The sequence below is a fragment of the Dipodomys ordii genome, unplaced genomic scaffold (genome assembly GCF_000151885.1).
Source record: "Dipodomys ordii isolate 6190 unplaced genomic scaffold, Dord_2.0 Scaffold50, whole genome shotgun sequence".
NCBI lineage: Eukaryota > Metazoa > Chordata > Mammalia > Rodentia > Heteromyidae > Dipodomys > Dipodomys ordii.
In genome coordinates this window covers 6,773,419-6,796,430 of record NW_012267266.1, presented here as the reverse complement: position 1 = coordinate 6,796,430, position 23,012 = coordinate 6,773,419, and the positions used below count along the sequence as shown (strand labels likewise).

Below are 23,012 nucleotides of genomic sequence, written 5' to 3'. Positions count from 1 at the left end.
AATTTTCATCAATAGCAAAAGGCAAATGTGTGCTGCTTCATTTTTCTTCCCAATAGGAAAACTGTAACCAGAACACTGTTTTTCTCTCTGCAATGACTGCTGTTTCTTCATCCTGTTGGATTTTTAGAGATTCAAACTTCCTCCTACCAACTCCTGAGACATGATCAATTAGCCACACACAGCCCATCGAACACAGCATAGCTGTAATTAAACTAAATTACTATGTAGTAGCTTTTATTACACAATGACACAGGTTTTGTTAGGACCATACAGAGAGTTTAATTACATGTCTAGACACCCCCTGAATTCAGAGTAGCCATATTTTCTTTGTCTCTTTCAAAGACAATTTGAGCTTGTCATGATTACGTTTTCAAAAAACAAAACCTAAATGATAAAATACATATGGGGGTTCCCTGTTTTTTTCTTTTCAATAGTGCATCCTACTTTAATGCATACTTAATTTAGGAACCATATACATTTTTAGGTGGAGGGTTTTTGGGGGGTGCAGGGAGAGGGGATTGGCAGAACTGTTTAAACTCAGGGGCTTATTACTTGCTAGGCAAGTACCCTATTACATCTGCATCCATTTTGCTTTAGGCTAGTTTGTACTTTTCTTTCCTTCCTTCCTTCCTTCCTTCCTTCTTTCCTTCCTTCCTTCCTTCTTCCTTTCTTCCTTTCTTCCTTTCTTTTTTTGTCATGGTGCTTGACCTCTGGGCTTGGGCACTGCTCCTGAACCTTCAACTCAAGGCGAACGCTCTACCACTTGATCCAAGTGCCACTTTCAGTTTTGTGGCAGTTAATTGGAGATAAGAGTCTCACAGACTTTCCTGCCCAGGTTGGCTTTGAACATGATCCTCAGATCTCAGCACCCTGAATGGCTAGGATTACAGGCATGATCCACTGGCACCCAGCTTGTACTTTTCTTTACTTTCTTTTTTTTTTTTTAGTATACTTTTTTTTTAATTGTGAAAATACAGAGGGGTTACAATTACATGGGCAAGATAATGAGTACATTTCTTATCAAGCATTGTAGCCTCTTCCTTTGTTTCCCCTTCCCATCCCTTTCCATCGTCCCCTCGCCTCCCCACCCAATCCTCTCCTCCCCACACCAAAGTTGTGAAGTTTGTTTCGACATAACGACTTGTACATCTCATTGTTGCAATGTGTCCACCTGTATCCCTATTTAAACGATTTGGTTTTCCCCTTCCCCTCCACAACTTATACCGATATCAAATACAGTGAGAGCAGGGGTTATACTGTGGGGGAGGGACATACAAAGCAACTAAGAAATAATCTTATAAATGTGTTAGAAACAATCACATGAAAGAAAAAAAGACATTTGAATACATATCTTAGGGTTCATTTCCCTAACATCACCTTATCTGACCTTTTCTGCTTGTCCCAGACATATACTAGATATTGCAAATAAGGGAAACCATGGGACCTATGTTTCTTTGGGCCTGGCTGGTTTGGGGCACACTTGAGTAGATAGCCCCTAAGTGTTTCTTATAAAATTGTTCATTTAAAAATATTTTCAAAAGAATATGAATATTAGTGTTCATTTCTTATGTCAGTTTTTGATTGAGACTGAGGCTGTAATACTGAAACAATTCACTCCTTAATGTTTGCACTGAGTTGAGCACACCTCCTTATTTGTTCTTCCAGTTTCTTTATTAATGGTACCTGTTTGTCAAGATAAGCTTTAGTGTTTAGGTACTTCTACTAGATTTGTTAGTTTTGACTCAACTAAATTATTAGTCTAACATAACTCTTATAAATTCTTAAATTATTGGGTTTTCTTTCTCAAATTGTCATTTAAGTTTTTATTCTAATTCCTTACTTTCCTTTTGCTTAGTTTATTGATGATTGGCTTATTTTATAATAGCCAGTTAGTATGTCTATTTTCTCCAGTTCTTTTATCTATGTTAAATTCTCATGATTTAAATAATACATGTTTATAATCAGTAATATCATTATAATGTTTTTATAACTAGGTATTTCTTTATTAGCTGTATTAAATAATATTCAGTATTAAATAATGTCACATTTTTCCATGCATATTTTCCCCTTGGCCATTTGGAGGGCATTTTGTTTCCAAACTTTCTTCTTTTACTCTTCTTCATGTACACTGATCATTAAGTGACAAGGTTAGTGTTCAATGACTTTAGACATATACTTCAAAGTCTAGTTTGAAAATAAAAGGACATATGTTGATTATTCCATTTTTAATTTCTTTTGCGTGTCTTCAGGTGCTGTATAACAGATGCTTTCATAGTGCAGTCTGATAATGTAGACCTCTCAGAATGTCTATGATATCAAAACTGTTTTATCATAACATGAAGCCATTTTCCCCTCATTTGTAACTAGCCAGTTCCATCCAGCATGGCACCGTGCCTAAAGAGAGCTCTGATATTCACTGATGAGCAAATATTTCATCCTGGGAACTGATAATTAAAAACAAAATAACCTTAAATTACATTTATGTTCTGCTGTCTGCTAAACAGTTGTTTTGGTTTGGTTTAGTTATTTGATTTGGCTTGTTCTGCATGCTAGACAAAATGGTCTACAACTGAGCTACCTCATAAGCTATTTGTTAAAGTGTGTAGATTAAGACAGGTTGACCTTTGAAACATTTTGAGTTCATAATGTATGTGTTCTTGAATAACATAATAAAATGTAAGATTATGATAAGTCTCAGATATGGATATTGAAACAGAATTACACAGATGTTTCCTCATTCCTGTGCAGTACCTACATGAAAATGGCATTGTCCACCGTGATCTCAAACCAGAGAATCTTCTCTATGCAACTCCAGCCCCAGATGCACCACTCAAAATCGGTGAGAACATTCCTCATGTTTCATGACTCCATTCTCCATAGTAGAAGAAATTTGTGGAATTTTTATCTATAGCTCCATCCAATTTTTCCTCTGTCCAATTTCTTAGAATATTCTGCATGCACTATCTTGGAAGTTTGTGCTGTTTCCTAGAATGTTAACATGGAAATAAGGACGAGAAGTTAGTGCTCTGTTTTTGGCTGGTACAAATGAAAGATAGCACTTAGCGATGATGAGGACCTCAGAAAACAACTTTGTGTTTTATACTTAAGTTTAGAGCGAAGAAATGACAGAAAAACTAGCACTTCTTTGGGGCTATTGACTTTTAATCTACAAATTATTGGGAGATTAATCTTAGAAAATGAAAAATTTTGTGGCAAAATACTTGGTATATTGATGAATATAGGTTTGGAGTCACATGTTTATATGAAGTGAGGTAAATTAAGGTCTGTATTTCCCAAAAAGTGATCTCTAAGGGCATTGCTTTCTTGTTAACCATGAATAATTCCTTTTTTGGGGGGGTGGTAAGGGTTGTGAATGGCTTTCAGAGGTACTATTAATTAAGAAATGCAATTATAATCAATTAAGAAATGCAATTATAAAAATTAAACAAAATTTCAATTCCTGCAAGATTTCCCAGAACTTTAAAAATTATTCCTGTACAGATACATGTCATCTTGTATACCACAAAGTTGGGTTTTTTTTTTCTAAAAAAAATCTATTGACTCTGAAAACCTCTTTTATTCCGCTCCCTCAAGAAGCAATTTGAAAAATGACTAATATGAACTTTGGGGAATTCTAATCAACTCAAAGAAAACCTAAAATCAGCATCTTGGGAGAAAAATATATTAAGTACATAGTGTACCTTCTATATACTTCCAGGTCAATTATTCATTTCCAGTTTAATCATTTTAAATGAATGAAATTCCATCCTTGGCAGAATGCATGTTAAATCCTCTCAAGTGCATTGCTCTAGTGCTTTCATCATGTTAAGCTGATGTGCTCACTGCATTTAAAAGCGCTAACACCTTGGAGAATTAAGTTGTTCTGTAAAGGAAGAGCTCAGACAACAGAATGTGCTTTATGAATGCGAGAATCTGAAGGGGGAAAAAAAGCCTAAGAATCCTGCTGGGAAGCTGGCTTGTTCTCATAATCACTTCTGAAAGGCTGTGGACAGCGGGGAGTTTCAATTTCCTTTGACATCACTTTCAAAGACTTGATCCTTAAAGAAATTTCTTTAAATGGATGGATAGATACTAATTTAGGTAGAAGAGCCTTGCTTTCTGAAGGGTAGCCTGCTGCTTCTGCTGATAAGGATCAGGCACCTTGTGGAAATGTAGGTTCATCTTTGAAGTCTAAAATGAATTCATTCTGCACCTACCTCTCTTGAAGAATGGCCTTGAGCAGTTTCCTGATGTTTCCAGCAATAGATCACAACAGTAGCAACTTGGATAATATTTTACATAGGTAATTCACCTCAAAGGAATCAATAAAAATGACCTTTTGCTCCCCCCAAAAAGGTCTTACATTCATCCCATAAGTATAAACATCCTATCTGTCAAATATATTATTTCCATTCAGCCAGAATAAGCCTTTCCACACCTGTTTATTTCCATGCTATTCATGGAAAATGTAATTTTTTTTCTTTCTACCAGTGAATAAAAGATCTTAAGTTATGTCACTAAGTCATAGTGCTCCTTACACTGACTTATTGTCATATGAATGTCAGAATTAATAACTTCAGACAAAGCATGGCTATTGTAATCATGACTTTAAGAAAGAGTACCTCATCTGAGCTAGCAGGAGGTCACAGAATCAGAAGAAAACAGCAGAAAAATACAACAGAGGGGCCCATTAGCTGCACTGGACATGGATGAAAATGAACTAAGCAACTAAAGGGAAGCTATGGGAGCTAGGGAATGAGCAGGAAAGAGGCAACAGCTTAAACTAAACAAAAGGAAATAAATGTGCATATCACCTGATTTGGAAGAAATAATTGTACTGTCAAAGTTTATAAAATTCACAAACTTTATAGACCATGATTAACAGTTTGCCTTGTGAAGGTTAAATGTGTTTGTGACTTTAAGTATCACTATCCCACAGTACTGTGAAATTTATGTCATCACTTAATCTCAATAAAAAATTATTTTTTTAAAAAAGAAAGAGTACCTCTGTCTACTAATATCGGGGGAAATAGCAATGATTAAATATAAACTCATCTTGAAATGTACTTGGGAATCATATTTTTCTCCTCCACTTTAAAGAAATGCTTGAGTTACTTCAGCTTCCTCTCAGGTGTCCTGTCACTTCCCATAGCCACCCTCCTCCATCAAATACAAAAGCAAACAAATAAGTGAGCTTAATTGTGAAAGTCAGAAGTATTTATAAAAGCTGAGGAAAGACTTGCTTCACTAAATTCTTCTCTTGTGATCACAGCTGACTTTGGACTCTCTAAAATCGTGGAACACCAAGTACTCATGAAGACAGTTTGTGGAACCCCGGGGTATTGCGGTATGGCTCTTTACTAATGTGTTTTCCCTTCACTGACATCTGTATACTCAATCTACTTATTCAATGTGGTTCTTTAATTTTAACTTCTAATGTTTCTGTTTACAAATGCTTGATGTTTGATGTGACTCTTGATGACAGAGGCATGGATCAAACATACTCAGACCACTCCGGGGTCTTCTCAAAGGGCCCCAAGATGCTGGATTTTGGACATGTCTGTTAGAATATCTGTCAGGCAAGAACTACTCTGGTGCCCACTGAGAAGTGGCAAGCCACCAGGGAAGAAGGCAGTGGTACAGCAGAGTCCATGCCTGGAATTAAAGCCATGAGCCCTTTGTCATTTTTCTTCATTGCTTTTCCTTGGGAAGGTGTTAGAGGAGAGTGGGTACACTAGTTCAGATGGCATCTAAAACAGCAGAGAAATGGAGTGGCCCCTAGGGTTACCAGGCCCCCCCAGCCACAAAGGCCTGTCTCTGCCTGTGGTGGCTCATTGTACCACCAAGAAAAAAATAACAGTGGGAGCTGATGGCTCCTGCCTGTCATCCTAGCTACTCAGAAGGCTGAGATCTGGAGAACAGACATTTGAAGACAGCCTAGGCAAAATGTGCATGAGATGTCAGCTCCAATGGACCAGCAAAAAGTTGGGCTGGAGGCATGACTCTAGTGGCAGAGCGCCAGCTGCGAATAAGCAAGCCCAGGAAGAGTGTAATGTTCTGAGTTCAAGCATTGATACCAGGTTGGGAAATGGGAGAAAGAAGAAGGGAAATGACCTAAAACGTGAAATTTTAACATTGGACTCATTTACAACCCAAACCCCAAACTGAAGAGTCATTCTGTCTGTCTTCCTCACCTCCCTCATTGCAGTGTTAGAATTTCCATGGATGGCACGGAAAAAAAAAATAGGAATAGTTGTGAAGTGGTTTAGCTGTGGGACCCCATGATTTTAGCGTGCTATAGCATAAGTCTGTTTTGGCCCCAGAGGCCAGGGACTTCTGGCTATCAGTAATTGTCTCTGCTATCAGCCTGATATTTCCTGTACGGAGCTGGAACTGAAAAAGACACCTTTTAAAAAAAAATCTAGCTGTTTTTTTTTTTTTTTTTGGTTGGTCGTGGGGTTTGAACTCTAGGCCTGGGCGCTGTCCCTCAGCTCTTCAGCTCAAGGCGAGCGCTCTACCACTTGAGCTTCAGCGCCACTTCCAAAAAAAAAAAAAATCTAGTTTTGAGGAAGTCTTGTTACAGGGTATCTTCTCTGGGTCTCTGGCTTAACCCCAGTAAGAGGAGAGCTTAAAGTAGGGGTTCCCTCTAAGAGTTCCTCTAACCTTTAGGCTTCCTACATCCTCTTGCTGGTCTCCCAGAAATAAGTGAGGGTTTTAGTGCATGATTCAGAGACAAACAAAAGCTTTTAGCCTGTTTATTCATGGCTAAATTAATCAAGCTATAACCTAAAAGCTAAAAAAAAACGAAACCTTACACATAGATATTACCCAGAATTCCTAAAAATGTGGTGGTGAATGAATATTCCACAAATCAATCCAATCCTAATCTAGATTATTCGAAAAAAGAAATCATATGTCAAGCTATACATCAACTTTTCTTCTAGAATCAAGCTTTTTTATACAACTCTTCCTCTTATTCATCTCTACAAAAAAACATTTATTCGTCACCTCCTGTATAGTCAGGCCACCACATGCCACCAGGGAGATTAGTTTTCTGCATCCTAGAAGCTTCTAACCTACAGAGGAAGAGGCATACACCCAGCATTGTAAGAGATCTTGTGAAAAGGCTACTGGGGAAGTGCAAGAAAAGAGAGGTATTTGGGTTGCTGGACCTGTTCTTGTATAAGCATCACTAGTCTTACAACCAGATAGAAAAGAACGGTAACTAACATAGAAAGCAAATTGAAAAACTACAATAAAATATCCTTTAAAGCGAATGTATCGCTATATCCACGGAATTGTAATGGTAGAAGAACCTCTACACTTCACGTAATAGCATTCTTGTTTCACTAATATCCAGAGAGCTTAAGTGACTTCCCTAAGATACATCTAGTTGTTAGTGTCTACATGTTAATACCCAAATCTTAACTTTTTCTATCAGTGAATTCTTTTCTCTGGTTGAATTAAAAATGCTTCCAACTTTATTTTTCATAAATTCAACAATTGTGCAGAACGAGGTATTCTTATCTTTCTGTTGAATCTTTATACTGTGCCAAGTAGTCTTGTTCTGCATCTTCAACTCATTGAGCCAATAGTAGTTTGTCAGTTAATAGTTAAGTTCAGAAAAGTCAAGATAACTGTGCCTTAGACATGGCAGAAGTTGATTTTTCTCATAGTAGAAGTCTAGCTATAGCCAGTGCTGGTGAATAAGTTGCTGGCTTATCTTGGGCCAGTGTTGTAAGGCACTAACCTCATACATAAGGGGTCCACCCTTATGAGTTAATCATGTCCCAGAAATCCCACCTCCTAAATCCATCTCCTTAGAAAAGATTTTATTTTATTTCAAAAGAATTCTGAGGTGATGAAGACCACTCAGATCATGTAAGACTGTGGATGGGGACTGGAAATATTTCTCAGTAGTAGCAGAGTTCTTTGCCTACTATGTCTAAGGTCTTATGTTTGTTCTACAGCAGTTTAATAATAATGATGATGTTCGGTTAGACAACTCATTGCCTCTGTCAGACTTAGGAAGCAAGAATCCCATGGTTTACAAGGAAATGTACAAGCCATTGTACTACTCTGCTTGCTCTAGGCACTCCTTTGTTTTATTCGGTTTTCCTTAGAGCTGTGCTCTGATCATCTTTCCATGAAACTTCTTTCCTGCTATGTATGTTTTCTATCTGTAGTTCATGCTACATCTGTATTTTTTCCTGCCTCCAGGTCTCTAAGACTATGAGGGGAACTTAAATTTAGTACTATGTGCCCAACACAATTGCCTGTCAATTGTCACAAATTGCTGACCAACCGACAGGAAGATTGAAAGAGTGAGAACTGAGGAATGATTAATAAATGAATTAAAGAGCTCTCACACAAAGAAAGCTGATGGACAATTTAGTAATTATTTTCTGATATCTAAGAGATGTCCTAAGAGATTGGGATAGATTGAAACAATTTCCTAAGAACTGAACAGCTCTGGAATGGATAGATCAAAAAGATAGTAAACTAAATTAGTTTACTAGTAAACTTTAGTTTACTCTAATAGAAGGGACTCTTTTAGTGTCCTTTAGAGTCCCTTCTGTGACTTACACATAGCAGCAGTAGCAGCAGCCTTTTGAATAATCATGATGAGAGCAGTTCTTTCTTACAGCACTACAAAATGGTCTTTCTGTGAAAGAATGTCATTCATAGATAAAAATGAATCACTGAGTATCTGACATTCTCCATGTTAATCCCTGAAGGCTACAAGGATAAACACACTATTGCCTTGCTCTTCGTAGATTTCATGGAGTAGAAGAAAAAGTCCTAGACAAAGTAAATCAGTGTGATGAGTTCTCGACTTATCTGAGTCAAAAGCTCGGGGGAACAGAAGGAAGGGAACTGTGAGTCCTGGCTAGAGACATCTTCCAAAGGAGAGGCCTTTGAGCTGGTTACAGGTAGGAGCTCAAGTGAGAGGCAAGCACAGAGTGTCCTTGTTAGTGGGCACAGGAAGAGCAAAGTCATGGAGGAGTGGCAGCAGCTGCATCAGAGTCTCTCTGGCCCTTTGTCATTCTCAACTGGAACACTGAGTCCCTGTAGATGAAGGAACAGATAGATACAAAAGAGCAGCATGGAACATAGTTTCAAGGAACCTGTGCATTAGGTTAAGAAATTGTGAGTGTAAGGTAGGTAATGCGATCTGACAAAGGTTTTAAATGAGACAGTATTTTGAAATCAAAGCCTGTGTTTTATAAATCTAGATAATGGTATATAACGTAACAGATATATTTGAGAGGGGGAGAGCTATCAAGAGAACAGACAAATCAGAAAGCTAATGTTAGAAACAATCGCAAAAAAGAAGAAAACATCTGAAAACTTATCTTGGGGTTCATTTCACCTAACATCAACTTTAAAAAAAAAAAAAGAAAGAAAGAAAGTTAATGTTAATGTTTTTTTTTCTACCTTTTTATGTAATTGTTATACTGAGGATTGACCAGAGGACTTTATGCTTGCTGGGCAGGCACTGTATCACTAGAGCCATATCTCCAGCCCTCTTTTTTACCTTTCTCATGACAGAAAACTATACATGTGTACTGTTAACCCCTTAAGTAGCTTCTCTTTGTGTAGCCTATTTGATCTACTCCAATTAATTTTAGATATAATATGATTATAAAAACACTAATATCTTGTCCCTCACATAGACACACTCATTTGTAAATAATGTTATCTTGCAATGGATATTTGTTTATTATTGTAATGGTCCTGCAGATACGCCTATCACCTTAGAGCCTGCATGATTGAAGAAGAGGCTGCTGAGTGGTCAGGAGTGTATACGATATACCATAATCCTTCTGCTCTGCTATCAGAGCAGCTCCTCAGGAAGAAGTGACTTGCCATAATGGAAGAAAAGGAGGTGAAAGCAGCCAAGAAGCCTGAGGGAGAGGGGCTCAAATAGACTGCTTTCCTCCGAGATTTGCAGGAAGTCTAGAAGACTGAGAAATATCTTAGGCATGCCAAAGTTCGGAACACGCATGTGGAATAACTATAACATAGGCCTGAAAAGCAAAAATGAGTAAAGTCAATAATACAAAATAAAGTTCAAGTTGTATTATAAATTAATATATATATATACATATATTTATTCACACACATTCTTGACCCAGAGGAAATACACAGAAATGTTACTTCAAAGTAAGATTAAATAGGGCAGGATTTCTTTTTCCTTTTTCTTCCTTCCTTCGTCTCTCTCTCTCTCTCTTTCTTTCTTTCACTTTTTCTTTAATTGTTTGGTTAGTACCAGAGTTTGAACTCAGAGCTTCACACTTGCTTAGCCTGCCTTTGCTCGGCTGGTACTCTGCCACTTCTGCCAGCTTTTTGCCAGTTATTTTGGAGCTGAGTCTTATGGACTTTGCTAACTGAACTGGCTTCAAAACCACAGTCTTCCTAGATTTCAGCCTCCTAATAGCGAGGATTACAGTGTTAGCCACGGGCACCTGGCAGAGAGGGCAGGATTTTAAAGGAACACTTCTGCTTAATAACAGAGAGAACAGAAGTTCCAGTGACTAAAAACAGAAAGTGAGTAAGTTAGGCCTGAGGCTACAAGATTTTGAATGCAACAAAATTTCCGTATAAAATAAATATTTAGCGCTGAGTACCAATGGCTTACAACTATCATTGTAGCTGCTCAGGAGTCTGAGATCTAAGGATCACAGTTCCAAGACAGCTTGGACAGAAAAAAATCTCAAGATCCTTATCTCCAATTAACCAGGAAAAAAAAATTGGAAGTGGAGGTGTAGCTCAAGTGATAGAATACCAGCCTTGAACAAAAAAAAAATAATGTTAAGCAAGAACATGAGGCCTAGTGGCGCTGTAGCTCAAGTGGTAGAGCACTCGCTTTGAGCTGAAGAGCTGAGGGACAGGGCCCAGGCCCAGAGTTCAAGCCCCACAACCGACAAAAAAAAAAAAAAAAGAGCATGAGGCCTGGAGTTCAAGCTGCAGTAATGGCATAATCCATCAATCAATCAGTTAATCAATGTCCTGTGAAACTTAGAACATTCAAAAGTGATCTAAATCCTCCTTTAAGGATTACCCAGAATCCTCACCTCTTCCTTCCTCACCATATATGAGTTTGTCCTGAGTGTCTTATGTTACAGGGCTGGGTGAGGGGGTTCATGCCAATAATCCCAATGACTAGGTAGGCAGAGTTTGGGAGAATCATGGCTAAGGTCAGCCTGGACAAAATAGTTAAAAAGACTCATATCTCAACAAATCCCAGAGTGTGGTCCATGTCCATTATCTCAGCTACTCATTTAAACTTAGATAGGAAGTTGCGATCTGAGATGAGCCATGGCAAAAACAAAAAAACAAAAACACTAAAGCAAAAAGAACTGACAGCATGGTTCAAGTGATAAAGTACTTTCTTAGCAAGCATAAGGCCCCAACTTCAAATCCCAGTATTACCCAAAAGTTTATCACACTCACATGTACTAAACCTAAAAGCAGGTACTGTGTGACAGAAGACAAGAGCAAAGCAAGGTTCAAACCCAGACCTTCATTTTCAGTGGGCTTTTTGAGGGAAAGGCTAGGCAGGTAGCACGAGCAGGTTAGGATCTCTTCCTCTGAATGTTTTAGGCGGGGCTCTCTGCTATTGGAGTGGCCCCTCATTGCTTGCCAACAGGCATTGCTTGCCTTCCATGACATAAGGGCCAGATAAAGAGGGTTTAAAGTATGCTCCTTATCATTAAAAATTAACTAATATAAAGAGGGACTGTCTCCATTAGGATAAAAGTTGTTTCTTATTATAATGATGTTAAAGCCATAAAATATGGCTTTAAAATGGTTTAATATTTATAATACTGAGACTTTTTAGTCTAGAAAGGTGTCTGAGCCCACGTAACTGACGTGAGGAAAGGCGTGAGCTCTTCTGGTTGATTGTTGTAAGGGGAGGCACCTCCACAGCCAGGCCTTGTGTGCACTGAGCCTAGTCTCTACTTTGGATAGAAGGCTTTCAAATGACATCTTCTGAGAGTGAGTATGTATGTTAACCCCTCTGTCACCTGTCAGGAAAGAAAAAGGGAAAAACTACCTTCCTACTTGATCTCTTTCAGAGAACCTTTGCCACAGGATCCTAATAAGAGAGGGTCTCCTATAAATGAATTGCCAAGGAGTCACAGCTTGCTTTGTGTCTAAGAAAAATCCTCATTGTTGCCTAGGAAATGTATATAGCCCAAACCAAATTTCAGGCTTCCGAATTAAAGTTTTAGGCTCAGACAAATAAAATGACCAGTATTCTAAACTTGGCCATGAGGAGGTTGGCTTTGAAGAGATTCCTAATTGCTAACTGTTGTACTGTGCTTCAGTATAACTGAGCAGGAACCGCTGCAGTCCACCACAGAAAAGTAGAAAAGAAGCCAAAATGGTAATAGTGGTTAGGAGATACATGGGGAAGGTATGTGTAGGTTTTATATTTATACATTCATATGTATATATATAGTACATTTAGATATGACTAATACCAATTACCTAATTTATCCATAAGCTTGCTTAATTGAACTGTGTAGGTTCCTATCTCATATTTCTACTTATGTGGTTATTCATATTCCTTTTCCTGAGCCCAGGAACTGTTAAAAATTTATTTTATTTAAATATATGCCAGGCCTCATTATTTTCTGATTTAATAATGGCAAATATATATTGGGCTTCTATTCAAACATAAATGAAAGCTAATGACTAACACCTAAAGAATAAGCTGATAGTATATTTACAGATCTCTGACCTTAGGGTCTGCAGGTACCTATTTCTAAATAATATCCTAGGAATTCCAGAAGAGGGAGATACACTATTCTAAACATTCTGTCTAAGGCTGTCTCAGCATTGGCAGCACACTGCTTACTAACCAACAAATTCTGCCATTCTGATCAGCAATTATAAATGAAAGTGCTGTAAGAAAAAGATCAGCAATAATAAATGGAGGTGGCTAGAGGAACAGTGTTATCAATTGCATGTGAAGTGCAGGATGGAAGTGCCAATGGCAGGAAGCCCTGAAAAATACACCTGAATGATAAGACCTAAATGATTGGCAGATAATGATAGACCCTTAAAATTGAATGTCAGTGGGCTGGGAAGGTGGCTCAGTGATAGTGCTTGTCTCACATGCATGAGGCCCTGAGTTCGATTCCTCAGCACCACATAAACAGCAAAAGCCAGAAGTGGCCATGTGGCCAAAGTGGTAGAGCACTAGCCTTGAGCTAAAGAGCTGAGGACAGCGACCAGTAGCCCAGAGTTCAAGCCAGACTGACAAGAACAACAACAAACAAGTGAATGTCAGTAACCTGATATTGCAATCGCATTCATAATTCCCATTCCTGCTAAGGTATGTTGAGGTCTTTTATAATCTGCCTTCCCCACTGAGTTGGAGGTTAGGTTGGCTAGAGGAGTGAATGAGCTACATTTTGGCCATTCGTCTGTTGCTTACAGGCAGGATTAGTGATAGTTCTCTCCACAGTTGTTAATGATGAGACTAGGCTTTGGAGTCACAAGTTTCATCCTCCTAGAAGCTTTACCTTAAATACATGAATGAAACTTTCTAAATCTCTCACCTGCACTAGAATGATAACACATGTTTTATAGAGCTACAATGAGAAACAACTAAGATGATGTAGTGAAGTTGTTAGCAGAACCCCTGGTAATATAATATATATACATATATATACACATATATATAATACATGCAATAAATGATAGGAGTTATAAAGGTCATTGTAGAGCAAGGAGGCAGATTAATGACAAAGCACTTGCCAGGCATGTAAAAGGTTCTGGACCCTGGCACTGAAAAAGAATATTATAAGTAATTTTGTTGTCACTATTATTATAATTGTTGGTGTCATTTTAATTACTATGAGAAAAAGTATCTGTTTCATTCAGCACCTTCAATTTTTCTAATTTTTCCCTTCTAATAGTATTGTAAGGAATTTGGGGGGAATAGAGTTGGAGGTCTTTGAAATGCCATCATCTGACACATTGTTTTTGTTTTGAAATAGAAGGCCCATTTTAAAATTTTTCTTCAACTCTAACCATCATAAATAAATAAATAAAATTTATTGTTTTATGATACCTTTCTAGATTTTTAAACCTACTGAATATAAAATGTGGTTTCTGAAATAGAGACTTTTAAAAATGTAAAATACATAGGGTTAGGAAAGATAGAAAACAATGAAAGATGTGACACTGATCAAGATGCATTATACTCATAAACTGACATGTTAAATTAAACCCCTTTTGCACAACTCCTTAAGGATAATTTATTTGTAAGGTAAAACATCCAGGTCCTGGTGGCTCACACCTGTAATTCTAGCTACTCAGCAGGCTGAGATCAGAGGATCACAGTTCAGAGCCAGCCTGGACAAAAAAGTCCATGAGACTTTTATCTCCAATTAACCACCAAAAGGCAAAAAGTGGAGCTATAGCCCAAGTGATAGAGGGCCAAGGCCCTGAGTTCAAACCTCAGTACCTGCACCAACACACACACACACACACACACACACACACACACACACACACATAGAGAAATTGAATACAACCTTTTAAAGATTCAACTGGATTTCCAAATACTACTTTTGTTGGTATTTTTCTAGGTAAGTATGGAACTATGGAGAATCTTTCCCCACGATATTGGAAATAGCAGGATTTTAAAAATCAGGCTCTGAATGGCACAGGACCTGTGCTGAGGTCCTTTGAGTTCATTTTAGCATCTGATTACTCAGAGCCTGTGTGCCTGGAGCTCCTTTCTTTATGTTTTACTTACGGAGGGCAGTGAGCACTTTCAAGTGCATTTGGTACTCTGGCAGGCTTCACCAAGGAATTCAACTTTTCATAGAAGTTGAAGTACAAGTTTTTAATACTTTTATAGTCAGAGTCAAAAGGATGAAATTTTAGTTTAGTATTTAACAGTTTAAAAAGCAGAATAGCCCATTCTCTCCCACAGATAGACACAAACACACTCACACACACACATACACACACGCGCATACATATACATATACACCCCACATATAGAGCTTTTTTGAGGATCCAAAAACCTAAAACATTTAGATGAGAAAATTTCTCATAGAGATTACTAGAATGTATTACATGGACCTAATACTTGAATATATTATATGAAAAGCATCATTTAGGGTTTTCATGAGGCCCTGTATTCAAGACCTCTAAAAAAAAAAAGCCAACGTATAGAATTTCTTTAAGTTCGGCTAAAAAATAAAAACACTTTTCCAAGAGCATACAGCTAAATCATGTGTTTTCACTAGTGACAAATCATGATATAGAGACAACCCCAGGGGCTTCTACATTGTACTTTTTAAATAAATAACCCACTGAGTTCACTATGTAAAAATTGAAGGCAAATTTTAAATAGCTTACCATTGAATAGATTTCTCTTCTCAACAAAACAGAAAGTTATCAAATAACATACATTTTCTTCTAAAAAATACACTAATATGAAAAATGAAGGAAAATTTAAACAAAGAAAATCTAAGAATCTAGATTAGAAGCTTTCAGCAAAGCTTCTTAAAAGATGTAGTTTTTTGTCACGCTAAAGGATAAATAGCAAGGATGAAGTGTAAGGGAACTATTTATTACTGTTAATCTAACCAAGGAAGGAATAATCTCACCCAAAAATTAAATACCCACAGAGGTGACTTCCATTTTTACCCTGAACCTTAAAAATACTGGAGATGAATTAAATGCATAATAAAATGTCAGCTTGGCTGCCTGTAACTCCCTTTAGACCAACTAGTATGTCTCATAGAGTTCCCATGGGGCATGGGCAATAGAAGGAGAAAGGCAGAAAGACAGAGCATCCTAAGCAAGCACATGTAAAAGGGTGCCCCCTCCCCAGTCCACCTCCCTCTCTGACCACAGAGTTTTTATCATCTTGGGGTCAGTTGTATCCCAAAGCTATAATTTGTTACCGAATCTGATTCCAATGAATAATGCCAGCTACAGGAAAAGTGGGGCTGGGTACACACAAAGGATGTCAGGGAGATGACATCCACAGCTCTTCTTGATCTTGACCTTGGAGAGCACAGGGAATCTGCAGGCTGGGTAGGAGACTATCTTAAGCTGAATTGGAAGTTTGAAACTTGGAGAAAAATGAATTCCTTTAGATCTTTATACTTAAGCTCCTTTATACAAGGAGCTTAAGTCATATAGATATTTAGTCCTTAGTCCATTTTTGAAATATTCATTGTACTTTTCTGATGCCCAGGCACTTCCTGATGGAACTAAATATTTAGTAGTCAACAACCAAGAAAGCCAAAAAATCAACATCTTGTTTCTTAAGGATAGAATACCTTAGTGAGAGACTACAACTAATAAATACGTAAATTGCACAGAAAGAGGTGGTCAGTCCTATAAAGTAATAGGAAGTTGGGAAAAGAGAGTAGGTTGTCATTTGAAATGAATGCTCAGAAAATGGAATATCTGAAGAAAAAAAAAAGACTTGGAATACGTAAGGAAGAGAACAAGTCCCATGGATCCCTAGGGAAAAATCATCCCCATTTTCCCAGGGACAAGGAACACCAACCTGAGGCAGTAGAGCACCTGAGTATCAGGTCCAGCCAAGAAGTTGTTTGGTTGCAATGCAATGAAGAGTGGAGAGTAAGGAGAGAGAATACCCATAAGAATACAGTTACCGTAGGGCTAGCTCTTGGAATAACAGGTTTGGACTTGTTAATGTGGCTATGCCTGTTAGGTATCTAAGTGGAGACACATGTGGGGCAGAACAAGGGATGTCTGGAGTTCTGCGGCAAGTCATGAGACCCTTGGGCATCCACAAGTCACAAAAGGAGACAACCACCAGGAAGCAAGAGAGAAAGAACCACTTCATTCATTTATAAACTGTCCAATTGAAGAGGGAGCTCTGGAGGAAGGGCACAGGTTTGGAGTCTACCATTCAAAACAATGCAAGTGGGCCTGTCAGCCATGGAAGGGGCAGCCTCTCAGGCTTGGGATGTATTTGCAAAATACTGCCAGGAGTCACGACGATCAGAAAGGGGAGATGATGTCTGGTCCTTTCACTTGAATCTCACTCAATCAATAAATAGTAAAGAAGACAAAGGCTTATCTATATGTTCTGGGTATGTAAACTATTGGATGGCTGTAACCAACTACTTACTAAAATAAGTGCTGAGGATCATTTGGCCTGCGGAAGTTGATAACTCTGAGTTGGAAGAGGTGGCCACCAACATCATCCTCTTGCTACTTGTTTCTCTTAGAGATAGCCTTTTACATTTTTCCCATCTTATTTTTTAATTTATTTTTTATTTTCTTTTAGAAAAGGGTTTCAATTCAACATGTCCATTTATGAGCACACTACATCTTAAGCTGTGTCACCCCTATTCATTCTCACTCATCTCTTCCAACCCAACCATCTCCTAAAGTTACCTGATTCCATTTTTGTTTGAGTTTATTAAATATTATGACAGTATTCACCTATCATTCTCCTCTTCATTCATCTGTACTCTTCCCCTTGGAGAGAGCTTTCTATGTATAGTGACACATCAAATGACAACATAAATCATTTTCTAACGCTACTGCTATATAGCTGTGAGACCCTACTTCAAGAACAAAGCTAACATGCCAGAGAATTAACAGCTGTGTGGGGATTCGGTTCTATTATTATATATGTGGGGGTGAAATGATAGGAGGAAAAGAGGTCAAAGGAAGAAGTGATTGATGAACAGCACATGAGAAGAAGATGTGCTTCAAATGTGTTATTTGGGCACAGAATGTTCCATTTCCAAATGTTACTACAGAAAATACATGCATGAAGTAAAAATGAAAAAGTTTCAAAAGAATTATTATTGCTAACCACCAGTCAGAAAGCTTATGAAGTTCTTAGGGGAAAGCACAGCCTTTTCCATACTTCACTTATGGGAAAGAGATTAAACTGTACACCTGTTACCTTATGCTTGCTTCTCTTTTTATAAACAAGGGTCTTCTGTAATGTCAGTGTTGGGATGATTAGGGATTATCTGTTTATACACCTCCTACAAGAAATGAATGACAATTTTTCACCAGTTAATGTTCCTTTGAAACCAGCATCCATGTGATCAGAAAAGCCAGTGTGGTTCAGATCTGGAGAAAATCTTGATTACCTCAAGATGGGAGGGGGACACCATAGAACCAGAAGAAAGAAAAATTACAGGTTAACAAAAATGACTTGTGTTTTCACTTTGCTCTTCTGAAAGGCATTCTTAAGCCTTTGATTTTTCTCTTCAGGGTATAATTTTTTTAAACAAAAAGTAAGGTAAGGAAAACAGACTATCTCTTTATCTTTCTGTATAATTTATACAAAGAGAAAAATCACACAATTCTTGTGGCAAGGCAGAGTTTTTAACAGCTTAAATGGAAAGCATGAAGTAGGAGTCAGATTGACTGATGTCTGCAGTGTCAACACTCAGGCCCACTGGAGAATGGAAAGAATGATTGAGGATATACAGAGTATCATTTGTGTATTAAAACTTCCTTCTGACATTTTCTTTTTCTTCTCCACTCCCAAGTCAAACATGATTAATGTGACAGAGCCCTTCAAGCTTACACAGCGAGGCACACATGGAATGCTCGGCAAAGAGCAACAAGGTTATTGCTACAGGCAACTCTCCCTCAACAAGTGCTTTGAGACTGAGCTTAAACTTCACCAGTTACCATGCCGCTTACCATATCTACTTGGGGCATTACCTTACTCATCTGTGGCCATAGCAGAAAAAAAAGACAAAAAAAAATTTAAGCCCCAAATTTTACACAGTTAATGTACTCTCCTGGCAAATGGGATAGCTTAGCATGGGGCACATGCAAAAGAAAGCGTTCAGTTGATTCTATTCAGCTGTGGGCACTGCTGCCACTTCCAGCTTCTGCCCAGAGGGTCACGTTAGAAACTGAGGTAGGGAATAGAGTTCACAAGTACTGTACCTGTGCTCTCGCAAATACATCTCCTCTTTCTGCCTCCCTTCTCCACATTGTTTCTTACCCAGAGGCAAAGTTTCTAGAGAGCAGAAGCCAGGATAAAGATGTAGTGGATTTTTATAGCCCCCAGAAAACTCCCTCAACTCAAGACAGTGCTTTTCCTTTCAACTCTGGCAGGAAGAGTAGGCAGGGAAAGTCAGATCAGGCTATTAGATGCATATAGAATCCCTCCCCTCTTCGCTCCCCCCTCCCCACCCCCCACCCCCCGCCCACATACACAAAAGCCCTGACTATTTGGTTCACAATCAAGCCTCTCTGCCTGGTTTACCTGGACCTCACTGTGTGCCTGGACCATGATGCTTCAGCTACACACACACACCTTAGTTCCTCAAGCACTTCCTGCTCCATCATTAGGAGATGCCATCTCCACTTAAAATGCTCTAGTCTCTCTCCTCAACCATTGCCCTCTGCTGCATTGAGTGGTTTCTCCAGGGCCTTCACATCTCTTTGCAAACTTTGCTTCCTCTGATCACGTTTGCTAAGCCTTTACCAGGTCAACAGTCCATGAAAGACACTGCCTCCCCAAGCACTTGTAGTCTTCATTTTACATCTCTTTGTGTGTTTGGTTTTGTTTATCTCTTTTTGTAATTAACATTGACCTCTCAACCAAACCATAAGCATAAGATGGCAGGGACTTCTCTGCAACCTCTAGCACCATGCCTGTCACACAGCAGGTGCTTAATGGCATAGTTAATGAATGAATGGAGCAGCCTGTTGATTTTACTCATCTTGATCCACTTCAGATTCATTTTACTGAAGAACTAACCGTGGCTTTCGAAGTCTCTGATAATGAATGCCACTCTGCAGTTTCAACTCACTAAGTAGGAAAGGGATCACCTAGGGCACTGCTGAAATGAGAAGGAAAGGCAGTGACTCCCATCACCCTTTGCTTTTTATCCCTAATGCTCTAGGAAAAGAGGGGCAGTCTAACACCAGTGGTACCTGTGAGTGTGTCATAGGTCATACTGGCGCTTTTCATGTTAGGGCCATTTCCAGAACTGGTTATAGTGATTTTATTTGATAAAATAAGAATTGAATACCATCTCTAGATGAGCCTTCAAACTCTAGTTGCTTCAATGGTGCCACCATTTTATTTTTAAAGTACAAAAAACAGTATTCTGTGGTTAGGTAGTAGGCTAGTAAATAAATATTATAAATTTTTAATTTTAGTAGAATTTTTATAGTCAGTTTAAATTGTTTTTTGAAGGGAAATGCCTGGTATCTCATCAATTCTGGGACCATTCAACCAATTTAGACTGTGGTGGAGATAGGAGTAGAGGGAATCATGGGTGTTTTGTAACATTAATGTTTGATTAGAAGTATCATGTGTGATAAGGTAACTTTATGAAGTGGAAGATTACCTTGACTCACTTAGAAGGAAGCTGGAAAAATCAGTAAATGCTTATTGATAATTTATGTGTGCACATGCATTTGGTGCTAGGCATTTAACCCAAGACCTTGGGCCTTGTGTATGATATATTTTCTACAAATTAATAGAATCACCTGTGAGGACACTGGATCCCTTGAAAACTTATTTTCTTTAAAAAAAAAAAAAAGAAGAAGAAGAAGAAAGAAAAGGAAAGGAATTGAAAGGAAATCTTCTGGCCTGGCATGGGGCCTGGTAGCTCATACTTAAAATCCTAGGTACTTGAGAAGGAGAGGAAGAAGAATCTTGAGTTTGAGATTAGCTGAAGAAGTGGTTAGTGAGAGGATAGCTCCAGAATAAAAGGACTAGTTATGTGTGGGGCTCACATCTGTAATACTAGCTACTTAGATGATTGAGATCTGAGGATAGTGGTTCAAAACCAGCCCAGGCAGGAAAGAATGTGAGACTCTTAACTCTAACCAGCAAAAAGCTGAAAATTGAGCAATGACTCAGATAGTAGAAAGCCAATCTTGAGTAAAAAAGCTAACGGAGAATGATACTCCACTGTTGGTGGGAGTATAAACTTGTTCAACCACTCTAGAAGGCAGTATGAGGATTCCTCAAAAGACTAAATATAGAGCTCCCCTATGACCCAACAATCCCACTCCTGGGCATTATTCAAATGACCCCAAAACGAGGCCACACTAAAGCTACCAGCACAACCATGTTCATTGCAGAATTATTTACTATAGCTAAGATATGAAACCAACACAGATGTCCCTCAGTAGATGAATGAACACACACACACACACACACAATGGAGTTCTATGCTTCCATTAGAAAGAATGGCATTGCCCTATTTATAAGGAAATGAACAGATCTGGAAAAAATTATATTAAGCAAAGCAAGCCAGGCCCAAAGAAATAATAGGTTTCATGGTTTCCCTCATTTGTAATAACTAAAAGATGTCTATGATATTCTTAGCAGGGGATCACAATAGCCCAATCCCTAAGTGCATAGGACCATATAATGAAGGGTGTCAACATGAACTCCAAGAATTGGAAAAGAGGTTCTTATTATGTCCTATAAGCAGTTTTTTTCTATTTTTCTTTCTAATTTGGTTTGTTGTACCCTTTGTCTTGTTGTATATAAGCTTATCTGATCCATGGAAGGTAAGAGGAATCACAGAAACATCAGGACAAAGGATAAACTAATGCAACAATGATACTCAGTACACACTATGTTGGAAATGAACTTTACAACTTGGTGGGGAGGGGAATTGGGGAGTGGTAAATGGGAGGAAGAGGGTAACTGTTTACTCTTTACCTTACTTATGTAACTGTAACCCTCTCTTCATCACCTTTACAATCAATTTTTTTTAATTTAAAAGCTGATGGACAGTGCCCGGGGCTCTGAGTTCAAGTCCCAGTACCAGCACACGCACGCACACACACACACACACACACACACACACACACGATTGAGGCCTAGCTGAGTGGTAGAATGGTTGCTTAGCTTATTTGAAGGCTTGAGTTTAATTTCCAATAGTACAAAAAAATTCTGAAGAAGGATTCACTGTAGCAAGAACATTTTTGGGCAAGGAACTTATTGTGGCAAGGAAAATATATGACCCTGGCTAGATGCCTATGGCTCATGCCTACAATCCTAACTACTCAGAAGCCTGAGATTTGAAGGATCAGGATTTGAAGCTAACCCAAACAGAATTGCTCATAAGACTTCCGCTTCAAAATAACCAGTAAAAAGCAGGGCTGTTGACATGACTCAAGTGGGCAGAGCACCAGCCAATCAAGAAACATTGAACAAACAAGAGGCCCTAAATTTAAACCCCAGTACCAGACGAGAGCAGAAGAGGAAGGAAGAGAGAAGGGGAAAGGGAGATAGAGAGAAACAGACAGGCGGTGAGAGAAGAAAACGCCTGACTCTTGCCAGGATGTATCTCTGGCTGGCACAGGATAGGGCGATCTCATTGGTATCCACAGAACAAATCCTGACAAGGCAGCATGCACAGTAGCTGCTCAGAGGGAAATAAAACGCAGAAAATAAAACACAGCAAGTTCTGAAGGCTACGATGCTTGCACAGGTCCTCTCTTCTTGCTTAAACAATCACATTTGCTACTATCACAATGGTAGCAGATATAAGCTCAAAGTAAACCTGGAAATTAGCTAGTCCAATTTGCAGAGATGTGAATGGTAACAAGAAAAAAAAATAAAACACCCAAGAGTCAAAAAATGTAAAATTCCCTCCCAGTGTATTTCTATATTTATGGTTGAATATAAGTATGGAGCCAGATAGCATTTCAGACCACACGAGAATTACTGATGTGAAGACTAGAGGGAAGATTACCGCACACTAGCCGTACATGCTAAATATGCGTGTTTGCATCAGCTCTCAGACACAGTCAGGCAGTAGGAGCGTTCCTGGACATGCAGCCTTAGCCCATCTCTCTTTGCGCGGTGAAAAACAAAGCATTTGCAAGTGGGAGTAAGCTGTTGGGGCTGGTGGAGGCTCCAAAATGCCTTCTGTGAGGCACAGATTGTCCCAGGAAACGAAAAGCCAACCTGACAGAGTGAAGGATGTTGGCATAGAACATGCATTTTTCTTAATTTTGTTAATTAAACCTCAAAAGGA

General features: G+C 38.6%; 1 protein-coding gene across 1 annotated transcript in view; it reads left to right on the top strand.

Moving 5' to 3' along the window:
- The window catches only part of Camk4 (calcium/calmodulin-dependent protein kinase IV), a 157,753-nt gene that overhangs the window by 122,156 nt on the left and 12,585 nt on the right, over positions 1-23,012 (top strand). Inside the window, 2 exon segments of the mRNA XM_013020316.1 lie at positions 2,693-2,839; positions 5,273-5,347. Coding sequence (XP_012875770.1) covers positions 2,693-2,839; positions 5,273-5,347 — 222 coding nt within the window.